The sequence below is a fragment of the Canis lupus genome, chromosome 27 (assembly GCF_011100685.1).
Source record: "Canis lupus familiaris isolate Mischka breed German Shepherd chromosome 27, alternate assembly UU_Cfam_GSD_1.0, whole genome shotgun sequence".
NCBI lineage: Eukaryota > Metazoa > Chordata > Mammalia > Carnivora > Canidae > Canis > Canis lupus.
The window spans coordinates 238,964-252,469 of record NC_049248.1 but is presented as its reverse complement, the minus strand read 5'-3'; the positions used below and the strand labels follow the sequence as shown (position 1 = coordinate 252,469).

Here is a 13,506-nt window from a genome sequence, read left to right as displayed (position 1 = left end):
CCAACCTAACTTTCTTCTTAAAACAGCTGATGCCCACTTTGAGGATCGTAACAAAAGAGCCAGTTCACTAGGTCAAATTCAATCAAAATAAAGTTGAATTTAGTTGTCCTGAGCTAATAACTTACTGGGAAATTCTGAGAAAAAATATGACATAAATATATTTTCTTAGGTTTGAAATGCTACATTTAGTAAATTCTGTATTAATGTATTTAAATTATGTATTTATGTATATTAATTATATATTAATATATATTCTGTATATATATACATGTATATAAATACAGAATTTAGTTAATACATTAATACAGAATTTACTAAATGTAGCATTTAGCATATATATATATATATACACACACACACACACACAGTATTCATGCTCTAGAACCATAGTATTTTTAAAATGAGGCCTACAACATACATGAAAAATGCTCAGCATCACTTAGCATCAGGGAGATATAAGTCAAAACCACAATGACATACCACTTCACACCAGTCAGAATGGCTAAAATGATAAAGTCAGGAAACAACAGATATTGGTGAGGATAAGAGGAAAGGGAACCTTCTTACACTGTTGGTGGGAATGCAACCTGGGCAGCCATTCTAGGAAACAGTATGGAAGTATGGAGTTTCCTCAGAAAGTTAAAAATAGAGCTACCCTATGACCCAGCAATTGCACTGCTGGTATTTAGCCAAAGGACACAAACATAGTGATCCAAAGGGATACTTGCACCTCAATGTTTATAGCCGCAATGTCCACAATAGCCAAACAATGGAAAGAGCCCAGATGTCCACCAACAGATGAATGGATAAAGAGATGGGATGTATGTATATCCACGCAATGGAATATTACTCAGCCATCAAAAAAATTGAAATCTTGCCATTTGCAATGACATGGATGGAACTAGAGGGTACTATACTAAGCAAAATAAGTCAATGAGAGAAAGAACAATTATCATATGATATCACTCATAACCAGGTGGCCGGTTAGCTCAGTTGGTTAGAGCGTGGTGCTAATATGATATCACTCATAATGTGGAATTTAAGAAACAAAATATCAGTGAGGGTAACAGAACATGAGAGACACCTAACTCTGGGAAACGAACAAGGGGTAGTGGAAAGGGAGGTGGGTGGAGGGTGACTAGGTGATGGGCATTGAGGGGGGCACTTGACAGGATGAGCACTGGGTGTTATGATATATGTTAGCAAATTGAACTCCAATAAAAAATATATAGAAAAGTAAATTAATTAATAAATTTAAAAAAGAAAGCAGAGGAGCACAGAAAGGAGGGAAAAACAAAACATAATTAGAGAAGGAGACAAACCATAGAGAGTGTTAAATCTAGGAAACAGAGGGCTGCTGGAGGGGAGGTGGGTGTGAGGGTGATGGGGTAACTGGGTGATGGGCAGTAAGGAGGGCACATGATGTAATGAGCACTGGGTATTATATGCAACTGAACTCTACATCTGAAACATATAGTGTAATAACAGATTATATGTTAATTAAATGAACTCAAATTAAGAAAATAAAATAAACAGTAAAAATTGAGACCTAATAATATGTTCCTATATGACACAGTTTCTTCACCTATTCAGTGCATATCTGTCCTTTGAGTTTTTCTTATTTCTACTTCTGCACTGTGAAGTATATCTTAATGAAATAATCTTTTAAAAATTCTTTAAATTCCAATTAAATTATTTAAATATAAATTCAGTGTAGTTAACATAGTATATTATTACTTTCGGGGTAGAATTTAGTGATTCATGAGTTGCATTTAACACCCAGTGCTCATTACATCACATGTCCTTCTAATGCCCTCACCCAATTATCCCATCCCCTCACCCATCTTCCCTCCAGAAAACCTCAGTTTGTTTCCTGGAATTAGGTGTCTCTTATGATTTGCCTGCTTATTTTTATCTTATTTTATTTTTCCTTCCCTTCCCCTCTGTTCTTCTGGATGTAACTAGAGTGTATTATGCTAACCAACCAAAATAAATCAGTCAGAGAAAAACAAATGCCATATGATTTCACTCATATGTGGAATTTAAAAAACAGATGAAATAATATCCTAAATTTTTTTCCACTTAAAAAAACATGGTTATAGACAATTTGAATATATATCAAAGTTGTGAGGAATTCTACAATGAATTCCCATGTCCATCAAGCAGCTTAAACCATTATCAAAACCCATTGCCAATCTCTCTTGCCAACATCCTCATCCTCTTTCTCCAACCCCCTATTGGATTATTTTGAACCAAGTCCTGGTCACTGTGCTCTTTCATTTGAAGTATTTCATCATGTATTTCTAAAGAATGAGATTTCTTTTTTCTAAATGTAACCAATTCTATCATATAATTTTTTATCAAGTTTTTAATTTTTAATTCCAGTGTAGTTAACGTAGTGATATATTAATTTATGATGTATGATATAGTGATCTAACAATTCTGTACATTACTCAGGGCTCATTGTAATAAGTGTACTCTTAATCCCCATTACCTATTTCACCCGTCCCCACTCACCCACCTCTCCCGCTGGTGACCATATGTTTGTTCTCTATAGTTAAGAGTGTATTTCTTGGTTTGTCTCTCCTCTTTTCTCCTTATTTGTTTTGTTTCTTAAATTCGACACATAAGTGAAATCATACAGCATTTTTCTTTCTCTGACTGACTTATTTCACTTGGCGTTATACTCTCTGGCTCTATATATATTGTTGCAAATGGCAAGATTTCATTCCTTTTTATGGCTGAGGAATACTCACAGTGTGTGTGTGTGTGTGTGTGTGTGTGTGTGTGTGTGTACACCACATCTTTACCATTCATCAAAGGATGGATCCTAGGGCTGCTTCTATATCTTGGCCATTGTAAATAATGTTGCTATAAACATTGGGGTGCATATATCCCATTGAATTAGTGTTTGTGTATTTTTGGGGGTGAGTACCCAGTAATGTGATGACTGGATCATAGAATAGTTCCATTTTTAGCCTTTTGGGAGACCTCCATACTGTTTTTCCACAGTGGCTGTACCAGTTTTCACTCCCACCAACAGTGCATGTCCTACTTCCTTAATATCATTGATGCCCAGTCAATATTTAGATTTCTGTGCCCAATAGATTGGTTTGTTTAAATATAGATCCCAACAAGGGCTACACTTGCATTTGTTTGTTTCCATCCTTTCTTCCTCTTCTCTTTCCCTCCTTTCCTCTCTTCATACCTGCTTTTCTTTCTTCTTCTTTTACCTTAAGTTTCTCTCCCTTCCTTTTCTTGCCCTTGCAATTTATTTGGTTGAAGGTTTTTATATATATCCAGAATTTGCTGACTGGTGTTATTTAACATGTACCTTTATCCTTGTATTTCTTGTAAACAGATCTAGATATTGCCCTGCATTAAAAAAATCTAGCATAAAGTTCCCAAGTGAAAATAGAGGATAATTTGAGCTCTCCTTTTTGGGTAACTTAGCTTCATTTGCACTACACTCACCAACCCCTGTCTCCCTCACTGATTGCATTTCAAAGTCGCAGGTTAGGGACAATATTTGACTATGTTCAGATAGAAGAATAAAGTATTCCTGACTAATGTGGAGATCCTGCTAACAATCAGTCAAAACTCTGTCTCTCCTACCACTATTCCCTTTTCACAGAAAATTCTCTCCCATCTGAAATTTGAGGAAGTAGAATGACTTACTGCCAAATTTAACGGATACTTTCTTTACTTGATCTTTTTGTAATATTCTGTTATTGATCCTACTTTCCTTCAAAATCTACTCTAGGGTTTCCTCTTAGGGTTTCTTACTACATTGCTGGATCCTTTCCTGCCCATCCTTTTTAATATTTTTTTTTAATTTTTTATTTATTTATGATAGCCACAGAGAGAGAGAGAGAGGCGCAGAGACACAGGCAGAGGGAGAAGCAGGTTCCATGCACCGGGAGCCCGACGTGGGATTCGATCCCAGGTCTCCAGGATCGCGCCCTGGGCCAAAGGCAGGCGCCAAACCGCTGCGCCACCCAGGGATCCCTCCTGCCCATCCTTTTATTGGTATTTAGTTTTTTTTATTTATGAGAGAGAGTGAGAGAGGCAGAGACATAGGCAGAACTCGATCCCGGGTCCCGGGACCATGACCTGAACCAAAGGCAGCTGACCCAACCACTGAGCCACCAGGGGTCCCGGTATTTAGTTTTTTAAAAAAATTGTATTTATCCACTCATGAGAGACGCACACAGAGACACACACACACACACACACACACACACACACACACACAGGCAGAGGGCGAAACAGGCTCCATGCAGGGAGCCTGACATGGGACTCAATCCCGGGTCTCCAGGATCAGGCCCTGAGCTGAAGGCAGTGCTAAACCACTGAGCCACCCAGGCTGCCCATAGTATTTATTTTTATTTTTATTTTTTTTAAATAATAAACTTATTTTTTAAAGGTGTTCAATTTGCCAACATACAGAATAACACCTAGTGCTCATCCAGTCAAGTGCCCCCCTAAGTGCCTGCCACCCATTCACCCCCACCGCCCGCCCTCCTCCCCTTCCACCACCCCTAGTTCGTTTCCCAGAGTTAGGAGTCTTCCATGTTCTGTCTCCTTTTCTGATATTTCCTACCCATTTCTTCTCCCTTCCCCTCTATTCCATTTCACTATCATTTATATTCCCCAAATGAATGAGAACATATAATGTTTGTCCTTCTCCGATTGACTTACTTCACTCAGCATAATACCCTCTAGTTCCGTCCACGTCGAAGCAAATGGTGGGTATTTGTCATTTCTAATGGCTGAGTAATATTCCATTGTATACATAAACCACATCTTCTGTATCCATTCATCTTTCGATGGACACCGAGGCTCCTTCCACAGTTTGGCTGTTGTGGACATTGCTGCTAGAAACATCCGGGTGCAGGTGTCCCGGTGTTTCACTACATCTGTATCTTTGGGGTAAATCCCCAGCAGTGCAATTGCTGGGTCGTAGGGCAGATGTATTTTTAACTCTTTGAGGAACCTCCACACAGCCTTCCAGATTGGCTGCACCAGTTCACATTCTCACCAACAGTGCAAGAGGGTTCCCTTTTCTCCGCATCCTCTCCATTTGTGGTTTCCTGCCTTGTTAATTTTCCCCATTCTCACTGGTGTGAGGTGGTATCTCATTGTGGTTTTGATTTGTATTTCCCTGATGGCAAGTGATATAGAGCATTTTCTCATGTGCTTGTTGCCATGTCTATGTCTTCCTCTGTGAGACTTCTGTTCTAGCAGAACACTTCTTCTTTGCCCATTTGAATGCCTTTTAATGTCTTTTTGTTGCCTGATTGCTGAGGCTAGGACTTCCAATACTATGTTGAATAGCGGTGGTGAGAGTGGACATCACAGTCTTATTCCTGATATTAGGGGAAAGGCTCCCAGTGCTTCCCCATAGAGAATGATATTTGCTGTGGGCTTTTCATAGATGGCTTTTAAGATGTTGAGGAACGTTCCCTCTATCCCTATACTCTCAAGAGTTTGATCAGGAATGGATGCTGTATTTTGTCAAATGCTTTCTCTGCATCAATTGAGAGGATCATATGGTTCTTGGTTTTTCTCTTGCTGATATGATGAATCACATTGATTGTTTTACGAGTGTTGAACCAGCCTTGTGTCCCAGGAATAAATCCTACTTGGTCATCGTGAATAATCTTCTTAATATACTGTTGGATCCTATTGGCTAGTATCTTGTTGAGAATTTTTGCATCCATGTTCATCAGGGATGTTGGTCTATAATTCTCCTTTTTGGTGGGGTCTTTGTCTGGTTTTCGAATTAAGGTGATGCTGGCCTCATAGAATGAATTTGGAAGTACTCCATCTCTTTCTATCTTTCCAAACAGCTTTAGTAGAATAAGTATGGTTTCTTCTTTAAACGTTTGATAGAATTCCCCAGGGAAGTCATCTGGCCCTGGACTTTTGTGTCTTGGGAGGTTTTTGATGACTGCTTCAATTTCCTCCCTGGTTATTGGCCTGTTCAGGTTTTCTATTTCTTCCTGTTCCAGTTTTGGTAGTTTGTGGCTTTCCAGGAATGCGTCCATGTCTTCTAGATTGCCTGATTTATTGGTGCATAGCTGTTCATAATATGTTTTTTAAATCGTTTTTTATTTCCTTGGTGTTGGTAGTGATCTCTCCTTTCTCATTCATGATTTTATTAATTTGAGTCTCCTCTCTCTTCTTTTAATAAGGGTGGCTAATGGTTTATCTATCTTATTAATTCTTTCAAAGAAGCAACTCCTGGTTCTGTTGATCTGTTCCACAGTTCTTCTGGTCTCGATTTCGTTGAGGTCTGCTCGAATTTTAATTAACTCTCTTCTTCTGCTGGGTGTGGGGTCAATCTGCTGTTTATTCTCTAGCTCCTTTATGTGTAAGGTTAGCTTTTGTATTTGAGTTCTTTCCAGTTTTTGGATGGATGCTTGTATTGCGATGTATTTCCCCCTTAGGACTGCTTTTGCTGCATCCCAAAGATTTTGAACGGTTGTATCTTCGTTCTCATTAGTTTCCATGAATCTTTAATTCTTCCTTAATTTCCTGGGTGACCCTTTCATCTTTTAGCAGGATGATCCTTAACCTCCACGTGTTTGAGGTCCTTCCAAACTTCTTGTTGTGATTTAGTTCTAATTTCAAGGCATTATGGTCTGAGAATATGCAGGGGACGATCCCAATCTTTTGGTATAGGTTCAGACCCGATTTGTGACCTAGTATGTGGTCTATTCTGGAGAAAGTTCCATGTGCACTTGAGAAGAATGTGAATTCAGTTGAGTTTGGATGTAAATTTGTATAGATATCTATGAAATCCGTCTGGTCCAGTGTATCATTTAAAGCTCTCGTTTCTTTGGAGATGTTGTGCTTAGAAGACCTATCGAGGGTAGAAAGCACTAGATTGAAGTCACCAAGTGTAAGTGTATTATTATCTAAGTATGTCTTAATTTTGGTTATTAATTGATTGATTTATTTGGCAGCTCCCACATTCCGGGCATATATATTGATGATTGTTAAGTCCTCTTGTTGGATAGATCCTTTAAGTATGAGATAGTGTCCCTCTTCATCTCTCACTACAGTTCGGGGTAAATTTTAGTTTATCTGATATAAGGATGGCTACCCCTGCTTTCTTTTGAGGACCATTTGAATGGTAAATGGTTCTCCAACCTTTTATTTTCAGGCTGTAGGTGTCCTTCTGTCTAAAATGAGTCTCTTGTAGACAGCAAATAGATGGATCCTGCTTTTTTATCCAGTCTGACACCCTGCGCCTTTTGATGGGGTCATTAAGCCCATTCATGCTCAGAGTTACTATTGAAAGATATGAGTTTAGGGTCATCATGATATCTGTTCAGTCCCTGTTTTTGTGGATTGTTCCATTGGACTTCTACTTAAAGGGGAATTTTAAGAGTACCCCTTCTTGCAGAGCTGGTTTGGAGGTCACATATTATTTAGTTCCTGCCTGTCTTGGAAGCTCTTTATCTCTCCTTCTATTCTGAATGAGAGCCTTGCTGGATAAAATATTCTTTGCTGCATGTTTTTCTCATTTAGGACCCTGAATATATTCAGCCCTTTCTGGCCTGCCAGGTCTCTGTGGAGAGGTCCGCTGTTAACCTAGTACTCCTCCCCATATAAGTTAGGTTTTCTTGTCTCTTGCTGCTTTAAGGATCTTCTCTTTATCTTTGGAATTTGCAAGCTTAGCTATTAAATGTTGAGGTGCTGAACGGTTTTTATTGATTTTAGGGAGAGATCTCTCTATTTCCTGGATCTGAATGCCTGTTTCCCTTCCCAGATTCCAAAAGTGGTAATTAGTTTTACTTTCATTCTTTCTGGGGAGACAGAACATGAGAGACTCCTAACTGTGGGAAATGAAGTAGGGGTGGTGGAAGGGCAGGTGGGTGGCAGGTGGGGGTGACTGGGTGATGGCCCTGAGGGAGGCATTTGATGGGATGAGCACTGGGTGTTATTCTATATGTTGGCAAATTGAATACCAATAAAAAATAAATTTATATAAAAAACAAAAAAAATCATTCTTTCTGTTTTCCATTGTCCAAATTTTCATCTCATTAATTCTTGTGGTTTCAACAGTCATTTCAAACTGAAGACTTCCAAATCTGTATCTCTTGTCCAGGTATTACACTTGAGCTCCAGACCAATGTATTCACCTCCTACCAAATGTTGTCATATAGTCCCCAAGTTCATTATGTTCACTCCTAAATAGCTCTGTTCCAATTTAACTTTACAGCACCAATATGTTCCTAATTTTTAAGCCAGTGATGCCTCCTACTTGCCCTCTGCCCAATATCCATTCATTTACAAAGTATTTTTGGTTATTTATCCCTAGTTTTACACAAATTTGTCCCTTCATCTCCACCTTTATTCTCGTTTTCTTAGTATAGAGTGAGGATTAAGAGCTTGGACTTTGAAGTCAGGCCCAGGCTGGAATCCCACCTCTTCTATTTATAAGCTATGACCTTTGTGTAATTTACTTTATCTCCCTGAGCTTAGATTTCACCTTTGTAAAATAAGATTTATATTAGCACCCATCTTACATGATTGTTGTGAATACTGAATGAAGTAATTCATATAAAGACGTAGCTAAATGCATAGTGAATGCCAAGAGTTGGCTAATAATGATGAGGTTAAGAACGATTATTATTATTTAATGATTACTACTGATGGTAAGTATCTAGGCTATCACCATTTCTTCTCTGAACTGTTGCAGTGCTCTAACTTACCTCATTTGTCTCACATGACTTTTCATTCCATTTTTCAAGCCATGTTATTCTGGTGTTTTCCTCAAGCACACATCTGATGATGTTCCTTCTCTGCTTAAACCCATCTGATAACACTCAGTCACTCTAATTCTCATTCAAAAGTCACTAAATTCTATTCCTGAAACTAATATTACACTCTATGTTAACTAACTGGAATTTAAAAAAATGAAACTACAAAAAAATAAAGTTCCAATTATTGACTTGACGTTTGTAGCTTCATCTCCTGTGAGTTCCCAACACCACCTCTGACTTCCACTTTCTCAGCATGCTGTGTTTTGCCATGCTGCCAAGTCTTTGCAATTTTTAGGTCCATTTGAGTATCCCTCGTATCTATAATTTGTCTGCTAGCCTTGTTCATCCTTTGGGATCAATTCAAGCATATCTTCTCTGGGGAGCTTTCCCCAGGTGATTGTTCCTTCTCCTTTTCGGGGGCATGGCAATAGAATTGTGGCTTAATTAATTGTGAAATTCTTGAGTTCAAGGACTATTTTCTAGCACCCTTGAAGTACCAGTGCCTGGTACAGAGTAGGTATTAAATAAATATGTGATGAAATAATGTTTCTTTATTCTAGACTACGGTTAGAAAAGGAGGGATGATGGTGCATAATACTGTGCCTTATGTCCTTCCAGCTTGGAAGACAATATGAACTCTTTGCTGTGGTTGCCCATGTGGGAGCAGCTGACTTTGGTCATTACTGTGCCTATATCCAGAATTCTGTGGATGGAAAATGGTTCTGCTTCAATGATTCCAATGTTTCTTGGGTGAGAATGTTGTCCAAAATTTCATTTTTTCCTGGGTTAGCCACCTCTAATAAATTCTGAGCCCAGGACTAGATGTGTTCTCAAGGTCAGGCCCCATTGTGAGCCAGTTATTTCTGTGCATGGGGCCTTTAAAAACAAGTCCTTTTCTTTATGAAAAGCTTTTTAAACTAAAGCATAGTTGGCACAATATTACATTCGTTCCAGGTGTACAATATAATGATTCAACAAGTTCATACATTATGCTGTGCTCACTGGAGGTATAGCTACCATCTGTTCCCATACAATGCTATCACAGCATCACTGACTACATTCCTTACGCTGTGCCTTTTTCTTTATGAGAGAGAGAGAGAGCGAATGCGAGTAAGTGGGGGTGAGAGAGGGGCAGAGGGAGAGAATCCCAAGCAGGTTCCATGCTCAGTGCAGAGCCCTGACATGGTCTCAATCTTATGACCCTGAGTTCATGACCTGAGCCAAAATCAGGTTGAATGCTCAACTGACTGAGCAATGCAGGTGCCCTATGCTGTGCCTTTTATTCCTGTGACTTACTCATTCCATAACGGGAAGCCTGTATCTTCCAATCCCCTTCACATTTTTCCCATCCCCACTCCCCACCCTTCTGGCAACCGTTGGTTTGTTATATTTATAGGTATGATTCTGCTTAAAGTCCTTTTCGGCATGAAGTCCCCATCTAGCATATAGCCCTGTGAGAGTCCACGTAGCACAGTATCCAGGTTTTTGGTGTTCTAGCTTCATGCTCTGTGGGAAAGAAAGAAGAGTTAGATATATGCAAAAACCAAGCACAATCAAGTTTAAATGGAGAGACCAAGGATATTAAAAGCAGCTTTATAAACATGGCATCCTGACACTGGATGATCCAGGTCTTGGGAGGTACTAGGGGTGGGGTTGTTTGGGTGACTGAGGAAGGGTAAATGGTAGCACCCTGTACTCTCTGGGTGCTTAACATATGTCAGCTGGATGCTTCACTTCATCTATTTGTGTACTTCCAGGTATCCTGGGAAGACATCCAGTGTACTTATGGAAATCATAACTACCGCTGGTAAGAGAAGTGTTTGTGTGATGGAAGCCCAATGAGTTCACACAGGGTTCTTTTTTTTAAAGATTTTATTTATTTATTCACGAGAGACACACACAGAGAGAAGCAGAGACATAGGCAGAGGGAGAAGTAGGCTCTCCACTGGGAGCCGGGATCACACCCTGAGCCAAAGGCAGATGCTCAACTGCTGAGCCACCCAGGCATCCTGTACACAAGGTTCTTATTGCTGTATGAAACTCTCATGGATTCAGCTGCCACTTATATTTGGAAAACTCCCCAGTGACTGCTTAGCCTCCTCTCTCATTACATATCTCACCAAACCATGCATTTTTCACAATTTAGATTCCAATAATACTAAAGTATAAGTAGTGCTTCAAATGTCATGTCGTCTATGGCTTTCACATGCAGTTCCTACTCTGTTTTGCCCTCTCCTAATTTATTATTGAAGCAAACTCCCACTCATGCTATATCTCTGTTGATGGCTTCTCCTACTCTGTAGAGCCTTTGTCGATTGACTCCAGAAGATTTTTAGGGGCTTTTCATATGCTTGCCCTGCACTTTAAGCATACTTCCTTTATAGCAAGGACCACCCTGTTTGTAATTGTTTATATAACTTTTATAACAGGCCATGTATTTGGGAGCAAGGGTCATTCTTTTCTTTTTCTTTGCCTGGTACAGTGGCTTGCATTTAGTAAGTAGCTATAAGTACATCTTTAAAAATCAACAACTGGGATCCCTGGGTGGCGCAGCGGTTTAGCGCCTGCCTTTGGCCCAGGGCGCGATCCTGGAGACCCAGGATCGAATCCCACGTCGGGCTCCTGGTGCATGGAGCCTGCTTCTCCCTCTGCCTATGTCTCTGCCTCTCTCTCTCTCTCTCTCTCTGTGTGACTATCATAAATAAATAAAAATTTTATTTTATTTTATTTTATTTTATTTTTTTTTTTAATAAATAAAAATTTTAAAAAATTTTTTTAAAAAATCAACAACTGCAGAGGGCAGGTAGAGAAAAAAAGCTGGATGAAGGTCTTTTAAAATTTTTATTTAAATTCATTAATTTAAATAGTGTATTATTATATCCAGAGGTAGAGTTCAGTGATTCATCCGTTGTATATAACATGTGCTCATTACATCATGTGCCCTCCTTATAGCCTATCTGTCACCAGTTACCCGATTCCCCGACCCACCTCCCCTCCAGCAACTCTCAGTTTGTTTCTTAGATTTAGACTTATGGTTTGTCTCCCTCTCTGATTTCGTCTTGTTTTATTTTTCTCTCCCTTCCTCTAGATACTATTTTGTTTCTTAAATTCCACATATGAGTGAAATCATATGGTATTTATCTTTTTCTTACCATTTTGCTTACCATAATACCCTCTGGTTCTATACATGCCATTGCAAAAGATTTCAGTTTTTTTTTTTATGGAAGAGTACTATTGCATTATATATCTATATCTGTGTCTATCTACCTATATATTTATCACATCCTCCTTATCCATTCACCTGTCAAAAGACATCTGGGCTTTTTGTATAGTTTGGTTATTGTGGACATTGTGCTTTAAACATTGGGGTGCAGGTGCCCCTTCAAATCACTATATTTGTGTCCTTTGGCTAAATACCCAGTACTACAATTGTTGGGTCATAGAGTAGCTCTGTTTTTAACTTCTTGAGGAACCTTCACACGGTTTTCCAAAGTGGCTGCACTAGCTTGCATTCTCACCAACAGTGTAAGAGGGTTCTCTTTTCTCTGCATTTTCACCAACATCTGTTGTTTTATGACTTGTTAATTTTAGCCATTCTCACTGGTGTGAAGTGGTTTCTCTTTGTGGTTTTGATTTGTATTTCCCCGATGCTGAGTAATGCTGAGTATTATTTTCATGTGTCTGTTGGCCATGTGTAGGTCTTCGTTAGAGAAATGTCTGTTCATGTCTTCTACCCATTTCTTGACTGGATTATTTGTTCTTTGGGTGTTGAGTTTGAGAAGTTCTTTATAGATCTTGGATGCTAGTCTTTTATCTGATACGTCATTTGCAAATATCTTCTCCTATCTTCCAACTATTCAGTAGGTTGTCTGTTGCTTTTGTCTACTCTTTACTTTGCTGTGCAGAAGCTTTTTATCTTGAAATTCCAGTGGCTCATTTTTGCCTGTTTCCCTTGTCTTTGGAGAGGAGTCTAGCAAGAAGTTGCTGTGGCCAAAGTCAAAGAGGTTGTTGCCTGTGTTCTCCTTAGGATTTTGGTGGATTCCTGTCTCACATTCAGGTCTTTCATCCAGTTTGAGTTTATTTTTATGTGTAGTATAAGAAAATGGTCCAGGGGTCCCTGGGTGGCGCAGCGGTTTGGCACCTGCCTTTGGTCCAGGGCGCGATCCTGGAGACCCGGGATCGAATCCCACGTCGGGCTCCCGGTGCATGGAGCCTGCTTCTCCCTCTGCCTGTGTCTCTGCCTCTCTCTCTCTCTCTGTGACTATAAAGAAAGAAAGAAAGAAAGAGAGAGAGACCGGAGAGAGAGGAGAGAGAGAGAAAAAACGAAAGAGATAAAGAACATAAGAAATAAAGAAAATGAAGAAAGAAGAAGAAAGCAGAGACCAGTCATCCCATTCCTTCTTCAAGCTCCCCAGCCCTCCCCCCTCCCTCAATTTACCACCCCACCTACACACCAAAGACAAGAAAAACAAAAGACAACTGTCCAGTTTCATTCCTCTGCATGTGGCTGTCCAATTTTCTCAACACCATTTGGTGAAGATATTGTCTTTTTTCCATTGGATATTCTTCTCTGCTTTGTCAATGATTAGTTGAACATTCAGTTGAGAGTCCACTCTGGATTCTCTGTCCTGTTTCATTGGTGTATGTGTCTGTTTTTGGGTAGGTACTATACTGTCTTGATGATTACAGCTTTGTAATACAGCTTGAAGTCCAGAATAGTGATGCTACT

At 39.4% G+C, this 13,506-nt stretch overlaps 1 protein-coding gene across 7 annotated transcripts in view; it reads left to right on the top strand.

Moving 5' to 3' along the window:
• The window catches only part of USP18 (ubiquitin specific peptidase 18), a 75,731-nt gene that overhangs the window by 47,091 nt on the left and 15,134 nt on the right, over window positions 1–13,506 (top strand). For 4 of the 7 annotated variants that reach the window (XM_038576198.1, XM_038576196.1, XM_038576195.1 and 1 more), the window contains 2 exons: window positions 9,396–9,527; window positions 10,535–10,584. The exons of 1 other annotated variant lie outside the window; for it this stretch is intronic. In XM_038576198.1, the coding sequence (XP_038432126.1) occupies window positions 9,396–9,527; window positions 10,535–10,584 (182 nt within the window). Of the gene's footprint in view, window positions 1–9,395; window positions 9,528–10,534; window positions 10,589–13,506 lie in introns of those variants that run through there. 2 more of the 7 variants (XM_038576197.1, XM_038576200.1) reach the window with 2 other exon arrangements.